Consider the following 22,479-nt stretch of genomic DNA (forward strand, 5'->3'; position numbering starts at 1 on the left):
GATGTTGAATCATCAATTGAGCTGAGCATTTGAATTATTCTTTGGCCCACAACAATTGGGCCGGGGGTCTACTGTCAAACTCTCTGAGCCTGATTATCATTTGGCTCCACACCCCTGCAGAGCTTTCTCTTTAGAAACAACCAGCCCATATCTAGACGTCCCATGGGGAGCAGGGGGAGTGAAGGGAGGGGAAACACACAGGCAAATTAGAATTAGACCCATGTGAACAAGACACAAAGGCTGCCTTGTGGGAGGGCCTGCTTGCCCCTGGCCTCCCAGGGTCATAAAGTGGCATGGCGCTCCTTTTAAGCTGTCCTGATTGTTTTTCACGCCATTAAGAACACACATTTTTTGAAAGGTGGGAAGGGAGGGATGGTTTTCTGTTCTAGTCCCTGGTTCCCTTTGACACTCCCCCACCCCCTCCTGTCTTGGCTTTATGCCAGAAAATAACAATGGCGACAGTGTATACGTTTGTTTGTTTGTTTGCTTGTTTGTTTGTTTTAGTCATTACCTCCGAGGTCCTATGAATTATGTTTGATTTTTTTACCCCCACAAAGAATAGTGGAGTGTCATAGATGTATAGATGTCATTTTTTAAAAAATGATAAAACATAAGAAGAGAGAGGAAAATCTTGCCAGTCGCAAACAGAATCAAGACCACATATTGCAAACTAAAAGTATTAGGGTCACAAACCAAGATTTCAGTACTCAACTCTATAATATGTTAGTCTCATGTGAATGATTTTCATTTAAGCTTCTCTTTTAAACCTAGGATAATGGGATTAATCTGGTGGACTATGTCGTGAAATATTACCTGCGTTACTATGATCAGGTAAGAAATAGCATTATGTGGAAAACTACACTAATGGGGTTTCAACTCTTACACATTGTTGGCATTCAAAAATTGGATGATGGATGTGTGGATGAATTTCAAGTCCAACATAGAATTTGAGAGCTATCCAGCCTCCTTGGTTTACAGATGGGAATGCTGAAGCCAAGAAAGTTGAGTTGACTCTTGTAAAGAGAAGCATTATTCAGTGCCTCTCAATCTACTGACTCTTAATCCACTATATAACACAGTTTCAGAGAGACCCCCGATGCCTTCTAACCAGATCGTGAGGGTCTATGTGAAATCTATATCCATTCAGTAATTGCTTATATCTGAAAGTAGTTCTGGGCTGTAGACCAAAATGTAGGAAATCAAGATGCAGCATTATCCAATACTTTATCAGTAATGGTCATCAGTGAACAAGTTGAAGAAGTAGAATTTGAAATCCATCCTCTCTGCTTAGATTACATTTGCAGTTAGAAATAAAAATTTCAGTGAGAATCCACCTGAACACATTTTTCTATGTTTAATTCCTTCTCATTAAATTGAGAACAAGGAGTCCTAACTTTGAGAAGAAAGAGGTACTGTTGTAAGGTGTTGGGAAATCTAGCAATCAATATGAATGGAAAAATCTAGGAAAACATTGTCAGGACTCCTGCTTAGCTGTCCACCCGAGCAGGGTTTTTTTCTAGGCACCAAGGGAAGGAAAGTAAAGATTCCAGGGCCTTGTTTTCAAAAGGCCTATGATTCTGTCCAGAAGACAAGCTAGGCGCTGGTAAAGTCTGCAGGCTTCCCTCCCCCCCTCCTCATCTGTCCGTCCTCAGTGTCTCTGAAATGAATCATCTCCCACCCCGCCGCCTCAAACTTCTCCTGTTTCTGTTGAGGAGATTATCATTTTGGTCATTCAGGCATGGAGCTCACCCCCCTCTTTGGTCCCTCTCTCTCCTTCGACTAAATTGTTTCTCATGTTTCCTTCCTGTTTTTCATCCCTCAGTCCCGCTCATCCAGGCTTTAAGGTAACTCCCCTGGACTCTTCTGGTTGCTTCCCAGCGGGTCTCTCCACACCTGGTTGCTCCCACTCTGGTGCATCCCACACCCAAGGCCCAATCATTTTTATAGTCCTGGTCCTACTGGATTACTTTGTTACTCAAAAACAGAAATGGCTCCCCATTTTCAAGTGAATTAACACTCTACTCAATTTAATTCCAGTCTTTTACAACCACACTACCACACTTTTTTTTTTTTTTTTTTTTTTTTTTAAACAAACTCTGCAAGATACAACTTGAATGGCATATACACACCCTATGTTTTCTCGCTGATATGTTTTTACATCCAGTGTTCTCCCTAACTGGACGTATCCTTGTCACCAGCCTCTTTATAAAACTTTGCTTNCAAAAACAGAAATGGCTCCCCATTTTCAAGTGAATTAACACTCTACTCAATTTAATTCCAGTCTTTTACAACCACACTCCCACACTTTTTTTTTTTTTTTTTTTTTTTTTTTTACACTTTTCCCCTACACAAACTCTGTGGCTCAAGACCCATGTTTTCCAAACACACCCTATGTTTTCTCGCTGATATGTTTTTACATCCAGTGTTCTCCCTAACTGGACGTATCCTTGTCACCAGCCTCTTTATAAAACTTTGCTTTTGCTTTTGTCTTATTAATACTCTCTTGAAATAATAAATTAAAAGACCTTTTGGGAAAAACCTGCCGGTAACGACATATATATCTGCAACCTAGTAGATAATGAGCTTTTCAGAAATGACATGGAAAGGACAACTGGCCCCCTCTCATTAAAAAAAAGAAAAAAGAAAATGGTACAAGAGACTGCAGGTAATTTACCAAAAAAAAAAAAAAAGCCATAATCAAACAGAGGATATGAATTGCCACCTAAATATATAGACCTAGCAATACAAATTGATCAAAACTGTCTCAGGACTATCACAAATGGCTGATGGACTTCTCTTCTCTTTAAGATCTCTACATCTAATGGGACCCATATCTGGGCTGCCCTTGACTCAAAAAACTGTGTCCTATAAAGGGCACCTTTAAAAAAAATTCACACAAAGATGGCATGTGCTTGCCAAGCTGTTTCCCCATGGAGCCATACCTACTTATGGGGGACAACTTTACCTCATTCATGCAGATGTACAGTATGGGTTAGCAATACTTTGACCTTTCTGTATCAGAAGCCCTAGAAATACTTACAATATTTCTAGGAATTTTTATCCTAAGGAAGTAAATAAAGACATCACTAGTGTATATCTTTATCACTAGTGTATAGTGTATCACTATTATACTTACAGTAACTTGTAATAGCCAAACATAGCAAAATTTTTGCTAGGTGTCCAAAGGTAGACACTAGGGTCACATCAATATCTGGAGTTATAAGATGGGATGATACAGTGCCATGGAAAGTATTTAGGAGAAAATCTGGTGGCGTTAGAAAATACTCTTGATCTGCTTTTATATTATAAACATGAGCTTAAAACAATATATAGTGTAATTTCAAATTTATAAATATAAATATACATAAACACACAGAAAAACCTAGGTTACCAGATATAAAAAAAAATGTTTTGACTATATCTGAGTGGTAGGATTGTAAGAGATTTTAACTTTCTTCTGTCTTTCAAAAAAATTTTTTTAATGTTTATTTTTGAAAGAGAGAGAGAGAAAGGCAGAGCATGAGTGGGAGAGGGCCAGAGAAGAGAGGGAGACACAGAATCTGAAACAGCCTCCAGGCTCTGAGTGTCAGCACAGAGCCCAACACGAGGTTCCAACTCACAAGCTATGAGATCATGACCTGAGCCAAAGTCAGAAGCTTAACCAATTGAACGAACCAGGTGGCTCTCCACCTGAGGAAGACAGCCCCTCTTCTGTCTTTCAATTAGACATAGTGAACATGGGTCACTTTTGTAAAAGGGAAAAAAGGTAAAATAAAAAATAGTACAACTTACATGGCCCTTCTTCCATGAAATCTTTTTTCACTTCCTTACCTTTTAGTCCTTTGAAGCCTGGGAACACTTGGTTTGAACTTCTGTCATGATACATCTCATTCTGCTTTGCATGTAGATATCATTGAGCGATTACTTGTTAGCCTGGCATTGCTCCTTGAGGTCCAAAACTCATTGGTGTCTGTTTTTTGTTGTCTGTAATTTAGGTGTCTGACAAATACTTAACTAGGTTGAATCTACTGTAAATATCCGCAAGAATGCAGTAAGTGACATTTTTAAATAACTAGGTGCAAAGAGGTTAAGAGCTTTATTCTGATAGAGCAGGGCAGACATGTTGAAGCTTCAGTCAGTTGGTACATACCCAAAGTTCTGACAGCAGGTACCAGTAGGACAGAAGAATGATCCTGAAGAATCTTGAGAGGTAATATTTCTGATCTAAGGTTAGCATAAGCAGATTTATCTTGCAGTGTCTGTCACAACCGAGTCAGATGCACTGTGTAGGAAGGCTGAAATTTGCCAATGAAATGTAACCCTCGAAGAGAGCTAGACCCAGTGGAATAGACTTCACAGAGGAAAATCTTCCAGTAAGAATAGTTTCAAACATGGGATGGCCCAGTATGGGAAAAATCAGAAGTCAACATTTATGTGTTGCTCTCCTGGGTTCCACTGTGCAGAAATTCATTTCTCTCAGCAAGAGTATAGAATTCTGTGATTTATTAAAGTATCTCCTCCCTGTAAGAGCATAAGTGATGATTTTTGTGGTTAGTCCTGATGAGCAATTAGCTGAAGAAAGGTGACTCCTGCTCCAAGCCTCCTTCGCATGCTGGTTTGGGGTCCAAGTCGATGTCTGTGAAGCTTGCAGAAATCCATCTAGAGCCATGGCTTTTGAACAGCTTTTTCAAGAGCTGCTACCAGGCTGATTTGCTTAGCAGCACTTTTCTCTTTTCATAGCTTAAAAAAAGAAAAATCAAAGCCAGCACTGAATCTGATAAAAAGTTTTGGAAAATAGGAAGAGGTAACATGCATGAGTTCTTCCAATGTAGATTGCCATGGGGATTGTGGCAAGCATCTAGGTGGTTTTCCATCCTGTCACTCAGACAAGTACCACCTCATTGTTTTGAAAGTAGTAAAATGAGTATAGAGCGATGGGGGGCGGGGGGGGGGGAGGAAGTACACTGATCATGCAGCATGTAAAATAAGGAAAACCACCTTTTCTTAGCACCTCAAGTGAAGCTAAAGGTCTTAAAGGAAGGGAATTCCTGAAACCATAAGAAAATATGACAGTAAGTGAAATGGCTCCTGCTAAAGGTACACACCTTTCAGAACAGCGTTTTTATAGGTTCTGTATAATGGTGCTGAACAAAGTTTGGTACTCCACACGTTAAATGCTCTACTGATTGCTGTATATCGTTCCTCCCCGCACACTGCTTACGGTCTAGTGGGGGAAGTCTCTAAGTTAACACGGCATTTTTGAAATTAACCTTAAGTGCTATGATAACAGTAAATACCAGGGGCCCTTGTAAACACCAGGCGCTGAGGCTTAGGGGGAATCTCTGAGGAAGTGATACCTGTTTTGAGACTTGAAGAATGATAGGAACACAAGGAGGTGTGAAGAAGAGTTTCTACAGAAGAGTTAGAAAAGGACAGTTTCATAGACAAAAGCCCAGAGAAAAGAGATTGTGGCCTGTTCTGCTATTTTATGAACATTTAAGGGAGGGAGTTAGAGATAGGGGGAAGGTGGAAGAAGACTGAGGGTGTAGACAGAGGCCAGATCATAAAGTACCTTATAAAGCAGTTTCAGAGTTTGGAATTAATCCTAATGGCAGTAGGAAAGATGGAATGTGAAGGAAAGCTGGCAAAATAGCCTGTGTGGAGAGAGGAATAACTGAAGACTGGCTGAGATATGCAAGATGCAGAGCTCATGTTAAACAACTCAAGGAGAAAGCAGGCTAGACTGGAAAAGATATTTGAGGCTCAGCTTGTCTTTCAATATGCCTGAAGCTTGTGTCTCTCAAGTTATTTCTGAGCTTAGATCCTCTATGACGTATAGTTGGGGAGCTTGTCAAAAACTATGGCAAACCAGGCCCTCAGCTAGTATCTACTAAGATAAGCCAAAGAACAGTTGGGAAGTCTTTTACAAATATGTGAAGAACTTGATCACACACACACACACACACACACTCACACTCCCTCCCTCCCTCCCTCTGGAGCTTGAAGCTGCCACGGAAGGTAGGTCGCAGCAGAAGGGAGAATGAGTGTTTCTTCCATTGCAGTGCCTTCTTGTTCAGCACCTTCCAATGCACACCAGTTGGCATACCCCAAAGATGAGTTATCTAATTGCTACCATGTGAAACTCAAACAGGGACTTTAAATTTAAGTACTTTCATGTGTTCCTCCTGTGCCTTTTTCCATGAGAGTAGGGTGTCCAAGACTAGGGCATACCTGGCAATTTTCTCTTTGATTCATGAGGCAAAACGAACCCAGCCCATGCCATAGCCACAGCCAACCTCAGCGGCACTGTGGAAGGCACGAAAGCGTTTCAGAGTAACCAGGGCCAAATTTAGGAATGGCCGAGGAGGCTTTCTCAGGTTATTATTTGCACATTCAATAAAAGATGCTTTGGAATTTCAATTGATAGTGACAACTGGAGAAGTATAATGTACTTTGTTAACCCTGTCTTTTAGGAAGCAGGAACAGAAAAGAGTATTTTCCCTCTGCCTGAACCACAAGATTTCTTTCTGGCTTCCCAAGTCAAGTTTGAAGACCTCATAAAAGATTTGAGAAAACTGAAGAGGCAACTAGAAGGTAACAGGAACTGTTCTGTTATTATGATAATAGCTAAGCTTTTTTTTTTTTTTTTTAATGATTGAGGAGGATGATTTATGTCTGGTTCATGAACGGAAGTGGCGCGGAGTTAAATTCATCGTGACGGTCTCCATCGCTTGGCTTCTGTTTGGAGGCACTGTGTTTGCATATCCCTTTCTTTGATTAGTGTGAATTAGTGCTTTTTACACCTACATCTTTAACATCTACATTTTCCAACATATTACAGATGGTCATTTTAAACAATAGCAGCCATTTACTGAATGCTTACTGTGTCATGTAATTATTACAGCAACCCTAATAAACAGGAACTGTATACCAACTCCATTTTACAGATGAGAAAAATGAAGTTTATGGAAGTTACATTCACACAGCCAGTGAGAGGCAGAGTTACTGGGCTCTTATCAAGTCTATCTGATTAGAACTCATGCAGTTTGTAAGCTAGTTCACTGTGCCACCTGAAACATGTCACACGTGCACGCACGCATACGCCCCTGCAGATCGGGCTCACGTAGAGGAGTCTAATAAAGATGTCAAGACCCGTAGTCAACATTGTATTTTAGTTTAATTTACATTTTTAATTATTCACAATGAAATGCTGAAAGCCCCTCTTGGGTTTTTTTTCAAAGGTGAAAATATGTCGCTCTTGAGCAGGAATTTTCCTTTGGCACTGCGAGAGTCTTGTGTTTTCACTGTGGAGACATCTCCTTGTCCAAGAATATAAATACTTGCGTTGGAGCTTGTCTCACTCCAATTGAAGAGCTCCACAGAGGATTTAGGGAGCGTGTTAATGTGGAAATGGAGCTCAGAGTGCCAAAAGGAGAGCTTGAGGAAACGAAGAGCTTGAACCAGGAATATTTTTACACTAAGACATAAAATAAACATTTAAAAAATGTTTATTGTGAAAGAGCGCTCAGAAACCCAAGTCTTAGACGGAGAGCAGCCTGGAAATGGAAGTGAAGTGGGACAGATCCCTGGTGGCGGGGACAGCCATTTAGCTTTATTTTGGGCATAAAACTTGCTTAAATAAGGAGAGCGGTTACAAATGAATATTTCTACCTTGTAAATTATTTTTAAAGGAACATGTGGATTTTTCCCCCTCCTGTTGATGTGGTTAAGAGAGTGAATGTAACCAAATGGATGCTTCATTTAGGAATGCGATATATGAACTTGCAGTTACTCTTTTCCCTCTCATTAAAAAAAAAAAGAAAGAAAGAAAAGAAAAGAAAAACAACCTGACAGTTTTATCCTTATCTGAAATGAGGGGCTTGACTCCATCCTGTGGCAGTTTTTCTGTCGTTCTCCAATGGCAGGATTAGGGCCCGGGACAGTCCCCGGGATGGGTGCGAGCCTAGCGAGGCCAGGAAGAGCCATGCCGTTCACTCCACAGCCATCCCTGAGTACGCCTCCCCTCTGGTCTCCTGGCCCTTTGCCCTCTCATGCAGTTTTGCAAGCAGAAACCTGGTGTGGGTGTGACCTTTCCTCCTCTCCTGCTGCCTCTTTCAGGCACCCCCCTTTGACATTTACAAGTATTTGGTGATGATAACAAAGGGAGGAGAATAGTGAATTGAGAAGACCGTGGAGAGGCAGGTGTGCCCACAGAGGCCCTGCCCACCACCCTTAGCGCACCTTATTCTCTCCAGGGTGATTCCAGGCGCCATTCCACATCCCTCAGTGCTCAGCTGACACTTTTCCTCAGTTAGTTTTAAGGAGTTACAAGAACTTCTGGAGCTGGAGGACCCGCCCTGTGAAGGGAAACTGAGCATCGCCTCAGTGGTTTTTCTCCTTTGTATTAGCCTTCACTCACTTAGAGATGTGAAGCACCACAAAGCAAAAGGGAAAAGTGGGACTCCCCGCCCAACTGGATATTTAAACAAAAATGCCCTGCTAATCTTTAGAGATGCCAGTGTTTGTAACACATGAAAGGCACCTAGTAAATATTTAAAGAAAATACAGACCATTGCTTCTCTAATGAATTTCTTTTTCTCCTAAATGCCATCTGGCAAGATGGCCAGAGTCGTGGCGGTCTGTTTCATCTACCTTCCCATTCAGGTTCCACCTCCTTTTCCATAAGGCCTTGGTGTGAGCCTAGATTGAATGTTTAATTGAAGAGGACATAATTTTCACACATACAGCAAAGATTTGATGAGGCTTTGAGGTTTATTGTAGCCATTAAAATGTCATGGCTGCTGGCAAAACCCCAGAAAATGTCTAAAGCTAAACCAGATGTGATTAGCAAATTTCAAGACATCTCAGGCCCCATTTCTCCAGGCAGGCATAGCCCTATAGAAGAAAACTGGTTTGAACCACACCTTAGCAATAGGGTGGGAATCCAACTATAGTTGTTGGTTGTGCAAATGGCACTGATACAAATAGACATTGCCAATAAGCATCTTTTGTAGAAACGAGAGCTTTGAATAGCACTTTTACGTAGATAAACAGAGCCAGTATCAGCCACAGTTTCCTGTGTGATTATTATCTATCAGATGTTTAACATAATCATGTCTTTTAATCTTTACAAGGACCCTATGAAACAGATACTATCATCAGTCTCTCCCAAGAGGAAGAAACTGCGCTTCATGAGGCTTACATAACTTGCCAAGTGACAGGTGGTGACCTAGCCACAGTTTGAAGCTAGATATGACTCTAAGGCATGTACTTGTCGTATATCCTGCCTGCGACCCACAAGTCTCCATAGTTGAACCTGGATCAAAACAGTAAGATACATAGTAAAGGCAGAAAGCCTCATGAAGTTACCAGCGACAGACAGTCACTGAACATGTACACATAAGTGAGTGCGTGCACACACACACACTCTTAGCACCCCATGTGTAGACCCTCAGATCAGAGAGAGACAGGAAAGAATTTACTTGGGGATGGTGAAGACATGTAGGAAACAGGGGTCATGAAAAGTGTAGACACACACACACACACACACAAGTGAACAGACAAAATTATTGTGCAAGATTAAGAACTCGGGCTTTGGAATCAGATGATGTACTTTTACTGGTTTGGTGGAAGGAGGACCTTGTCAGGTAACAAAACCAGAAAGAGGATTCCTTTTCTTACCTGCGAAATGGGAAAATCATAGTGCCTACGTCAGAGGAGGTAATGAATGCATGGTCTGTTAGTAAGGAAAACTTCAGTAAAGCTGAGCAGGGGTATATACCTTTTCCTGGAAAACACACACCTTGTGGAATCAGGCCCACATTGCCGAGAGGCCTGCTGGTTGTGTTTGTGGAGAATCAAATTCTGAGCACTTGTGCTCACTTCTCTACCTTAGTGGTCACAGAACCCAATTCTTGGTGCTTGGGAACATGTTCCATATTTGGTTTACTGCTCTGTGTCCCTTAATCAGACAATAATTTTAGCTTCCCATATACTGAGATAAGTAACAATTAGGAAAAAACAAATGCTAGGAATAGTTGCTCTCTTTCTTATTCTTTGACCTTGTTTACTGGTTGGAACTCTCAAGGTATTTTTACCAACCCATATGTGGTAGGCAGGATAATGGTTCCCAAAAATGTCCAAACCCTAATCCCTGAAATATGTTACCTTACATGGCAAAAGGGAACTTTGCCGATGTTAAGATGGGGAGATTATCTTGGACTAGCCAAGTGGGCCTAATCTAATCACATGGATCTTTAAAATGAATCTTTAAAAAAGGAGAATTTTCCTTGTCTGTGGCCAGCGGGATCTAGTATAGCTGAATGACCAGGGAGATTCAGTGTTATGGGCTTTGAAGATGGAAGAAGTGGGCAGTGAACCACGGAATGTGGGAAGCCTCTAACATTGGAAAAAGCAAGGAGCAGATCCTCCCTAGAGCCCCCAGGAGGGAATGCAGCCCTGTCAGCACACCTTGATTTCAGCCCAGTAGACCCATGTTAGACTTCTAACACAGAGAGCTATGAGGTAATATATTTAGTACATTTGTTGTTTTAATCAGTTAAGTGTGTGATAATTTATTATAGTAACAATAGGAGCAAATGCACTGTGCAGTGTATCCTTTCTAATTGTGGCAGTTAATATGAGTGATACGCATACACTCACACACACACACCATTGCTGAGGCCATAAGATGTATGATTTCCCAAGTAGTGATGTTCACCAGTATTGCATGAAATGTGAATTGGTGTTTTGTGAGAAAGAGTCTACAAGGGCACCTGAGTGGTTCAAGTTGATTGAGTGACCAACTTTGGCTCAGGTCATGATCTCATGGTTCTTGAATTTGAGCCCTGCATCTATGCTTTCAGCATAGAGCCCACTTCAGATTCTCTGTCTCCCCCTCTCTCTGCCCCTCCCCTGCTCACGCTTTCTCTTTTTCTCTCTCTCAAAATCAAGCAAACATTCTTTAAAAATTGGCAAAACCCTAAATCCGTATTGATCTGATCTGATCCGATGGTAGTACTTTATTATTAAAAGTTCACCGTGGCTATGAAAGTAGGAAAGCTGAATTAATGTTTTTTGTTGTTGGAAAATGAGAAGAGAGCTCTTCAGATAGATGTTGAGAAGTCAGCATGGTCTGAAAAATTTAAGAACAAAATTAATTCACTGTTATCTGCCAACAATAGTTACTCAGTATCCCCTGTCACTAAAGGTAAGCTATTTATTCAGCTATGTACTAAATTTTGCCTTGAAAGTGATGCATTATTAGCTCTATTATTCCATATATGAATTTGGGAAAATGTAATTGATAGCCCTCAGTGAAAGATATTCCAACTTATTTGAAAATCTTGGCTGAGATGCAAGTGTGTGTGTTGTTAAGATAATTCTCATGATGTCCTTTTCTCTAAATATTTGAGAATATGTACTTGAACATGTCCTTTCTTTTGTACCAGTTAGAAATATTTGGGAATACGACAGTTTAACAAAAGCAAGAGTCTCTGTTGACTTTTTGATATCTGTTATCACTCTAGACATGTTTATCCTACAAGTATTTATACCAACATGCTAACCTTTTTAAGCTTTCTCTAAATGAGATGCTATGTGAGATGCATAGTCCAGGCGGTCAAGAACTGTTATAAAAAAAATCTTCATTCTAAGTTTGAATGGTAGTAATATTTCCAAATGAACTTTGCATTAAAGTACACCCATCACATCTTTAAGCATGTTCAGTCCTGATGTCCTCATTCTAATGGAGTGATCAAATTAGCCCAGGGTCATCCTGAAGAACCTCTGTGTTGTACAACACTAGGACGTGAACATTCTGCTTCCACATAGTGAGGACGGGAGAATGTTAATTCATACATACATGAAAGTAACAGTTCAGGAACGAGAGGGGCTTTTTGTTGTAGGGTGGTGGTGGTGGTCGCAGATTTTCCAAACTATTGTCAGTATGTCTTCCAGATAAAGAAGGCAGACTGAATTCATTCCTTCCTTTAGCCTCAAATCCCTGGTAAAGGCCCACTCCAAATTAATACTCCTGTTAGTTAGAGGCATACAGCCAATGCCAATATACTCAGCTAAAACCACACATAAAAGCAAGAAATGAGAACCTTTTTACCTGGTAGTTTCTCATGGCCCTGGGCAGAGACTGATGTAGAGGCAATAGTCTAGCTATTTGGGTACGTATATGAAATTTTTACAATTAAAACTAGATTCAAAAAAAAAGTTACAATCAACTCTGAGTTATAGGAAGATAGATTAGTGAGGTTAAGGACTAGCCATAGTTTTTTAAAAAGTTAACATATGATTTTTAACAATCAGTAGGTCAGCCCTCCTATTTACATGCTGGAAAACCTTTCCTATTTAAAGACATGAACCACCTGTTGTTTCTCCTGCATGATGGAAACAGTCCTCTCCTTTGCTGTTTAGCTCATTTAACGTAATAAGCAAATTAAGTGTTTGGGCAAATACACTGATGAACTGATATCTGTGAGGTCCTGGAGGGTGAAATGTGGGAGGCGGGATTTGAGGCCCTGAGCACAGTTGGCATCGGGAAGGGCGAAGCTGCCTACAGTAGAATCGGCATCCCCAGTGATGGAGGGAAGGCAGGAGGGCCAGTCAGCAGAACTTGTACTTCATCTTGCCCATGACCACTTTTATTTTTTTTATGTTTTGATCTTGGGTTGTAGGATATGTCCTTTCCTCTCCTTAATACTGTCGTTAATCAAGATTTGGCCGTGAAAAATAAGGAGAAATGCTGATAACTGTCATTGCAAATCTACTAGTGGATAATAAAGTTTGCATTATTGGGGGCAGTGGCAAATCTTTTATGACTCCACTGTCCAGTTCTCTAGTGCAAGTTCGAGTCACCACCGTCCTCTCTGACTCCGTCTTTCTTACAAGCATGTTGGTTTCTCCTCAGTCAGGAATCTCTGTATCTGTCCACCACTTGGACAAAAGTATGGCTCTTGGCACATCAACTCAGTCAGTGCTACTGACCCCAAAACGGAATTTAGGAAAAGGGATTGCTTACTGAGTTTATCTCAGGAAGCAAAGAAGATAATTTAAAGAAGGTCTGTGTGGCGACTGTTCTTTTGAATTTGCAAAGACACACAGTCAGGGGGATAGGAGACTGGAATGGCTACAGTTCTTCCCCCAGTACATGCAATATGGGGGTATCCTTAGAGTTGCTAGATTTATTAAATAAAATGCAGGAGGCCCAGTTAAATCTGAATTTCAGATAAACAGGCCTTTTGCCTTTAGCAGGAGTGTGTCTCAAATACTGCACAGGATACACTTATACTAAAAAAAAAAAAAAACCTATTCCTCTTTTATCTCAAATTTAAATTTATCTTGCTGTCCTGTCTTTATCTGGCATATCTATAGAGGGTTTAAAAGCAATAAGAAAACCAACCAAGAGCGGTTCCCTTTTTTATTACCACCACACACTGGCAATTCTAAGCAATGTCAGTGATAACATTCTCCCTTCCAGGATGGGCAGTGGACACAGGCGCAGTGAATATGTTCTGGGGTGCGGTGCATGTCCATCTCCACCATCACTAACGATGACAGTGGCCGTTTAATGCACGACTACCAAACACCTGCAAATTTGCTTCCAGCATTTCTGTTTCTTAGAACACCTTCAAACTGAGGACTACCTGCATTCTAACAGTAAGGAAGTTGAAGCAACTTTGCTGCTAAGGATGAAGCTCAGACCAGAAGCAGGTTCTTCTGATTACAGAGCTTCTACTCTGCACTGCACCATGCTTCATTCTTCCACTGTTTGTTGGCCCTCTCCACAGGCACTAACAATATGATCTAGAATGAGAAGGCTTGACGAATAAGCTCACTTATTTCTCTAGTTCATCTGCTAAAGGGATTACAGGTAATAACTGGATTGACTTTAGGCCTTTTTGGTTCTCTGTTCATAACTACTCAACTGATCAACCTGTTGTAATCTCTATCCTCCTGCTTCCTCCCTGTCCATTTCTTTTTTTTTTTTTAATGTTTTATTTATTTCTAGGGGAGAGAGAGAGAGAGAGAGACAGCGTGAGCAGGGGAGGGTCAGAGAGAGAGGGAGTCACAAACTGAAACAGGCTCCAGGCTCTGAGCTGGCAGTCAGCACAGAGCCCGACGTGGGGCTCGAACCCACGAACCGCGAGATCATGACCCAAGCGAGAGTCGGACGCTTAACCTACTAAGCCACCCAGGCGCCCCCTCCCTGTCCATTTCTTTTGGTTTCTCTGATATACTTACTCTGTCTCTGTCTCTGTCTCTGAAAATTGCCTGCCCTATGTTTTATTCCTTTATGACCCAGAATGTAAGCACACCGGTCTAAGATGGGTAACCAGATGAATAGCAGAGGACTACAGGGCCACCCAAGGTGACCTGCACGGTGTTGACTCCTTCATTATCTCTTTTTTTTGTGGAAATTACATGTAATGTGGTTCTGGCATAGATGAGAAATTAGGGGAAGCTTCCAGGACTTGTCAAGTTACGTGGCGAAGCAGATTGTTGCTTCTGTGCTCTGGACCAGCCCTGACTTTGCAGGAGAAATGTCTATCAAGTAGCTTTCTCCCCACAAGAGTGTAAGTGTTCTTTAAGAGAGAAAGAAAAGAAAAAAAAAACTAGATCTCACCATGAGAATGAATGTTTTCTTTAATTACTCAGTTGAGCATGGTCCATAAGCATGGCTCTGGGAAAGGGAGAAAACAGCCTCTGGAAGACTCTTGGAGGACTTCTGAGAAAAGATGGCCAATCGAACACTCATCTGGCTTGAGTACTCATGTAGGATTTCAGCTCCTCTTAAAAATTATGTTAAAAATAGTAAACTTCTTTGAAAGTGTCAAGTCAAGAGCACAGAATGGTAGAAAAAACCGTAACTGCAAAATTTCTGAAGCTCAGAAGTAGATGGAAAGTGGTGAATGAATCCACCAAATCAAAAAGTGGAATTCCAATCCAGGAGTGGAGAAAGGTGAGAAGCAATCAGATTTTTACTGCCCCATGACTGGACACAAATTTGTATGTAAATGTGTATGTTTAAATACATAAACATTCCTGTGTAGTCATACATAAATAAATCACTGAAATCATTCAAGACTTTCCCAAAGTGGATACAAGTTTCAGTTTTAAGAGGCCCAATGGGATTCCAGCAGAATGGAATAAAGCAGACCCATACCATTGTTAGAACATTTCAGAATACTCAGGACAAACTTAGACACTTCTGGAAGGGGCGGGAGTTGGAGGGATGAGATGTGGAACCAAATTATCCAGAATCAGGAAGCAGAATGGCTTTAGGTTTTTCAACAGCAGCACTAGGAGCTAGAAATGGATCAGAATTCTGAAGGAACATTATCTCCATCCAGAGTTTTATATCCACCAAATCATCAGTCAAATATGAAGGCAAATGAAAGTATTTTCAAACATGTAAGTTATCAAAAAAAACTTACCTCCCACCCAGCCATCCTCAGAATGCTTCTAGAGAACGTGCTTTATTACTAAATAGGAAGACAAGGGTGACAGGAAATTAAAAATGCAATGGAGAAGGGAGGCAAAGAGATACTCCAGGGTGGATGGCCCAGGATGGCAGCCGGGCACAGAGAGTAGACGTTCCAGATTAGATTGGGTCAAAAGAATCCTAAAGAAGATCCTCAAAGATCTGTAATGAATGTATCTGATGTGTCCCGAATGTTTTGACCAGAATTACACAACTTGCAACAAGTTTGGAGTTCATTTCACGTTAAGAACATAGAAACCAGAGCAAATTAGAAAAAAAATATCATGATAAAAATATCATGAAAAAAACAGGGTTCGGGAGTTTGAGCAGAGGAGGAGGTCTAGGAAAAGAGAATTAATCAGAATTTGTGTATCAACTGAGACAGGGAGCTGTGTTTGCAAAGTCATGTTAATGTTAACACCGGATGCCAGTCCAGCCACACCATAGTTGTGCTACCCTGCCAGGGGGGTCATGTGTGGTAGGTATCGGGGGAGGAAAGAGAACTACATCTTTTATCCTGCATCAGGAGAAGGATGCAAGAGTGCAGTTAGAAGCTTGTTGGAGGCCTGCAATTAAGTGCTGAAATCATCAGGTCAGATTGGCACAAGTGGCTGCCTGGGGCCGGGGCGGGGGGCGGGGGGGGGGGGAGAACCAGGTGAAGTTTGTGGGATGGAAATGGGGAACTGCTTTTCCTGGAGTAGGATACAAGTATTCTTTTAACTGTGCAGGCACCACTTTGATAAATATACCAACACGGCCATAACCACCACCCAACGCATCTGTAAGCGAGCGTTAAGTCTCGGTGGCAGAAGCTGGCATGTGGAAAGCAGTCCCAGCTGGGGGTTTAGGAGATGCAGTTTAAAAAATTTAGTTCTGCCTCTTACCAACCATGTGATAAGCCATGCAGCTCTGACAAATCACTTAACCTCTGTGGGCCTCGGCTGAAAAACTGCAGCTGATCATCCTACGCTCCCCAACACTGGGATACTGGAAGGGTCAGAGGAACAGATGTTTGAGGAAGTATTTGAGAGAGATGTGGGAGGTTTTATTTAAACTCATTCAGGAGCCATACAGTTCGCAGTTCACTCAACATGTAGTGGTGTGTTCTAGAAGGGAGAGGAGGGAATCTGCCATTAGGACGGCATGGCTAATTTATCACCTTTAAGGAAGCTCCAGAAGACATGACTTGACTGATTATTGACCATGCCTAATTTATTAGCTCTTTCCTCCTTTGCGGCCCATTTGTCCATGGCAGTAGTTTGCTAAGCCTGATCTCTGGTACGGAACTGGATACATTAGCCAGAGTCCTGACCATGTTGCCATGGTGTTAAAAATATTTAGTTTTGCAAGCAAAGTTTCAGAAATAATAAAAGAAAAACTTTGATATGATTTATTTTTGTAAAACAATTTCAACAAAACAGACACAAGGAACTGGGGTAAGTATTTCAGAAAGGCAGTGGGTGTAAAATGTTGATCAGCGCGGTGACTTTTGATGCAAAGCATTCAATTAAGTGCAGCATGGTAGGTAAAGGTCACACATTTCCCAAATGGAATGCCTTCAAAGACAAGTTGTACAGAAAGGAGAGAGGATACGGAAACTGAAACCTGATTCATTCGTTTAATTAATGGAAGAAGTTTGTGTTTTCCTTTGAAGCCACGGTTGTGACGTCTCTAGGTGGGAAGGATGAGTTATGTTACGCTGGTTTCCTCCTCTCAGCTTTCACTCTCCTTCTACTCTTTATTTATAAACCAACACAGTTAATAGAATTTATTGTGTTTTTCTTTTCTTTGACAAAAAGCATAAAATACTAAAATAAAAGCTACTGTCATGGAAAAGTCTGAGTCACAAACCCCGAGTTCAGATCCCTCCTTCACGAGCTATGTGACCCCTGGCTGGTCATGTCATCCCTCCACATCTCTGTGTCCTTGTATAGAAAGGCAGGTGTCACTGTCTGCCTTACTGATTATTGGAGCAAGGGACCAGCGTCTTATGAAGGAAATCCCTTCCTTTGCAGAATATCAGCGAAATGTATAATACTTATCCCTGGTTCCCTTTGTGCACCCATTTCTGATATTTAGTCCAAGAGCAAATCCTGCTGGTTCGTCCTACAAGATGTGCCTTGAGTCGGTTCACTGTTCTCTGTATCCACATCATATTTCTAGTCTAAACCAGCACCTTCTCTCAGTGAGGCCATAACAACAGAGTCCTAACAGGTTCCCCTACTTCTTTCTGCTCTTGTCATTCCTTTAAATTCAGTCTCTGCTCATCAGACAAGCAGAGCCACCTTGTTTCATATTTGTGGCTCTTGGACTAAAATCCAACCTCACCCATGCTTTACAAGTTCTAACATGGTTTGACCACTTGTGCCTTTTCTGTCTCCTCTCATGCCACCCTATCCCCTCCTGTCCACTAAACTCCAGCCTCACAGGCCTTCTTTGTGTTCCAACCCAGTAAGCTTGTTTTAGAAGACTATGGGGGAAGGGAAAGGGGAAAAATAGTTACAAATAGAGAGAGGAGGGAGGCAAACCTTAAGAGACTTTAAATACAAAGAACAAACTGAGGGTTGATGGGGGGAAGGGAAGAGAGGGGAAAATGGGTGATGGGCATTGAGGAAGGCACTTGTTGGGATGAGCATTGGATGGTGTATATCAGCAATGAACCACGGGAATCTAACTCCCAAAACCAAGAACACACTGTACACACTGTATGTTAACCAATTTGACAATAAATTACATTTTTTAAAAAAAGACCTATGCAGTGGCGATCCCTCCACCTGGAATGCCCTTATTTTAGATATTCGCATGCTTTAAGCTGTCTCCCTTCTCCCAAACTATAGCAGCTACACTTTGAATAGTGATTCTCTGTTAGGACTCCCAGTTTTGATACTGCTATTGTTTTCTATTTATTTGTAAATATTTCCCGCCCTCCCTCAGCTCCTGCTCCATGAAGGCAAAGATCTAAGAACCTTCTTAATGTTTATACCCACTGCCACAGGGTTAAGTGGATGAATGAGCAAATTAATAAATGTAGAAAAGTCTCAGCTTCCCATGATTGTTGACTTTCCTGTTAGAGAGAAATTTGATTGTTTTCTTATGGACAGAGTTGTCAAATAAGCATAAATAGGTAGAAATTTTAGAGAGACATACTTTAAGACTAGACAAAGGGAGAGCTGATGTTCCTGAGACAGGTAGCAGGTGCCTCACCCACTTCTGGTTGGAAGACTGTGTTACAACAGATGGGTAGGATAGATGCCATCAGAAAGAGGAGTTTGTGCTAGATGATTCTGAAAGTAAATTCCAACTCTGAGTTTCTGAGATGATTGTTACTATGCAATTTCAGTGCATTCTACACTTCTCCTTATTCAGTAAGGGTTACTAGTCTCTTGCCTAGACTTAGTTAATTGAACAGCTAAGAATCCCTGGAATTCTGGCCATGGAATATAAAAGTCAACCATAAAATTATAGCAGGTTTGGATCTCAGGTATTCTCTTTCTAGATGGCTCTTAAGGATCTGCTCTTGAATTTACCCATCCCTCAAACATTCTGGCATTGATACCATCTAGAAGTGATCTTTATAGAGTAGAATGCTTATCTGGTGTGGTTGGTTAATGGAAAAAAGTTGGCCCAAATCAAGAATCATAGAAAATGATACTTGGACCCCTTAATCTTTAATTTACAACAAGTTAAATATAGCATCATTCCCACACCTTTTTAAAATGAACTTTCTATTTTTAGTTTGGAATAACTTCAGGTTTACAGAAAAGTTTCAAAGATATTATAGAGAGTACTCCTATAGCCCCGATCAAGTTCCCTCGTTGTGACTGTTATGTTAACAACATCTTGCATTGTCGTGATGTAGTCCTCAGCACTGAGAAACTGGCAGTGGTATGTTTCACTTAACTAAATTCTAGTATGTATTTGATGTATTTGGATTTCACCAGTTTTCCCACCAATGTACTCTTTTTGTTCCAGGATCCAAAGCTGAGTATCACATTGCATTGGGTTGCCCTGTCCCCCCAGTCTCTACTGTGTTCTCTTGCACCTATATTTAACAGCAATATTTTAGCTTCTTGTACTTAAATTGTCAGAAATAGTGCTTTTTCACAATCATATTGCTATAGTTAACCATCAAGTAATTATATTATGTAATTATAGGGGCACTTGTCTCAGTCTGTAGAGACTGTGACACTTGATCTCAGGGTTGTAGGCTCAAGCCCTACATTTGGTGTAGAAATTACTTAAAAATAAAATCTTAAATTTAAAAGAAAATTGTGTAATTACAATAAAAAGAACAACTTGCATAAATAGGTTTGGGAAAAGCACAACCGTTCTTGATAAGGACCCTACTCAATGATTGGGAAGAATTGCTCAGGGAAACCAGAGAGTAGCCTTCCAGCTCTAATCTTTGAACATGCTGTGGGAATCAGGTAGGAGAAATAGAAAGTAGCATTGATTTGGCAAGTCCATTAATGAAGTATCTGTTACATTCCCATTCAAAAAAAGAAAAAGGTATTAATGCAGTTGTAATGGGGATACCCCACCTGTGTGTATAGCTTCATCCTTTGAAGTGGTTAGGGCAGGCCTGTAGAGGAGAAGATGGGTTTCCAACATAGGAAGCAGAATGGCCAGCATAGAACTTAGGTCTTTTGATTACTACGCCAGAGCTTATGCTATGTTACCATAAACTTGTGTCAGGTCAAAACATTTCTTCACAGAAAAAGATTTGTGTGTGGTTTTGTGAATATCAAAATATTTTCCTGCCCAAGTAAATTGTGTATCTTGGACCCTGTGAAAGCTTCACAATCCACAAATGGTTGCTTTTCATGTCAGACAATGAAATGAGTGAAGTTGGAGGGAGGCCTCTTTAGCCCCAGCAAAGGGGATTGGAGTTATTGTCAATGCCCTTATCTCTTCCAGATTTCTTTACAGATTTCTTGGCCTCAGCATGGGTCTTAGAATGGACAGAGGTCATGGACTGTGACTCTACTCTTGAGGTACCCATGGAAAGATCACTGACCTGCCTGAGAGTCAGCAGCCCTGCTTTTGGCCTTCTCTGTGCCACTTACTGTTGTAGCCTCCACCTAACCTTGCCCAGCCTTCTGTTTCTCCATTTAAAACAAAAGGGTCCCCTGGTGGCAGTGGGTGGTTTTTAGCTTTCATTACCTTGTTTCTTACCATTAGCAAAACACTTTCATAGCTACTCCATACTGTTTCTAGAACTTCCCGTAGGTGGTTAGGGTAGGAGATTGGATAGCACAAGGCCAGCGGGTCTGACATCCCTGAGTTCAGATTCCAACTCAGCCACTTAATGTCTGTGAAACTTCATTCATCCTTACTTAGCGAAAGGAATAATAGCAAGACCAAGCTTATAGAATTGTTGTAAGGAATGAAAGGAGACACAAAGGCAGGCTAAGGTCCAAGACATCTTTGGTTATTAAGGACCATTTGTTACCAGTCATACAAGTTGAGACCTTGCTATGGTTTTCAGAGAATTATTGGGTATAGAGATAAAAGGCAATATGCCCAAATCTGTGTAGCAACCAGGTGCCATTAAACCAGCAACTTTTCCTGTGCCAAAACTCGCAGAAAGAGGAAAGCCCAAGAAAAATATATAATGGCTAATGGGCTAAAACTGCCAATTTTGATTATGTTTTTACACTGTTTTTCTTAACTATTTTGATGGACTAAAAACACTACCAAATTTCCAGGTATCCAAACAAACAAACAAAAAAAAAGAAAACCCTCCAAAACATGAAGAGGGCATTGTTTGGCCTTACAGTCAGTTCTTTTGTTTAGCAAATATTTATTCAAAGCACTGAGTTAGCTGCTAATTTTGAATAAACTAACTGAAATATCAAGTCATTTGTAAACACATTTTAAGAGCAAGTGTCACCTCATTTTCTAGGGGAGAAACTGATTCCTACTTACTCTTCTGATTTCTCTCAGGAACGGAAATCTGTCCCAAAGAAGAATGATTAAAACTTGCTGTCTGTCTGATAAGGGTGGGGAAGGTGAGCAGAGTTTGCCCTCCAGCTGTTGCTCAGAGTCACAAAAACATTTGCAAAGCCCTTCCTGATAATACAAAGAGAATCAACAAATATTTGCTACCTCCTATTCAAGGTACTAGACCTGGGTACTACAAATACCTAATTTGTTTTCTCAATCCAAGACACATCTTTCCCCTGACCACCTACCCTCCCCCCAAATTGAGTAATTTAAACTGAGGATGAGTTTTTTTTTTTTTTTTAAAAACTGGTAAAATTAATTGTGAATCCTAATCAATAACACGTTGAAGTCAGTGGCACAGAGTTAAACTGACAAGGCAACAAATCTAAAAGGAATAACTGAACGATTGAACAAAGTCCTGTCACAGGTACCTGGCTCATCTGGAAGACACAGACAAGTTCTGGGGCTCCTCCAGGCCAGCAGGAGATAGCTTAACACAGACCTCTCCTGCCTTTCTGTGGCATCAGTGCTGAAGACTTTAGGGAGATTTCACAATCTGTTAGACCTAGCCTCTCCCGGGAAACACTGCTCCTTTGTCAAGGTTTCAGCTGTCTACTTCCGCTGCCCCACTTCAGCCCTGCCCAGGATTTCCCCTTTCCTCTAAGAGTCCCCCTCCTTCCTAACACACTCCCACCTAACCGAGTAACAGCTCACCAGCTCACCTTCTCTAACCTGCAGGGCCCTGTGAGGCAGACGACCAGGGCCTCTGGACCAGTAACTTTTCCTGTGCCATAACTCAACAGAGAGGTAGGCTCAGTGACAGGTTTACAGGAGAGCAGGACTTTAAATAGCTGAGGTCAGTGTCTGGAGGCTTCCCGGCAATAACCACTAACAGCATCCCACCGCCAGCAAGACTACTGGCCACTCGGTTACCCACTCTCAACTATTTCTGATTTTCAACTTTATTTTCAAACGCATCCTCAGAAATCCTGACCCTCAGCAGATTGACAGCACAGCCCTCTTTATATGAAGCCTTGTTT

General features: G+C 41.2%; 1 protein-coding gene across 2 annotated transcripts in view; it reads left to right on the forward strand.

Moving 5' to 3' along the window:
* FMN1 (formin 1) overlaps positions 1-22,479 on the forward strand; it is a 394,055-nt gene that overhangs the window by 259,195 nt on the left and 112,381 nt on the right. For both annotated transcript variants that reach the window (XM_039247265.1, XM_039247266.1), the window contains 2 exons: positions 772-831; positions 6,474-6,594. In XM_039247265.1, the coding sequence (XP_039103196.1) occupies positions 772-831; positions 6,474-6,594 (181 nt within the window). The remainder of the gene's footprint in view (positions 1-771; positions 832-6,473; positions 6,595-22,479) is intronic.

Source organism: Hyaena hyaena, unplaced genomic scaffold (assembly GCF_003009895.1).
Source record: "Hyaena hyaena isolate Hyena2069 unplaced genomic scaffold, ASM300989v1 scaffold_292, whole genome shotgun sequence".
Taxonomy (NCBI): domain Eukaryota; kingdom Metazoa; phylum Chordata; class Mammalia; order Carnivora; family Hyaenidae; genus Hyaena; species Hyaena hyaena.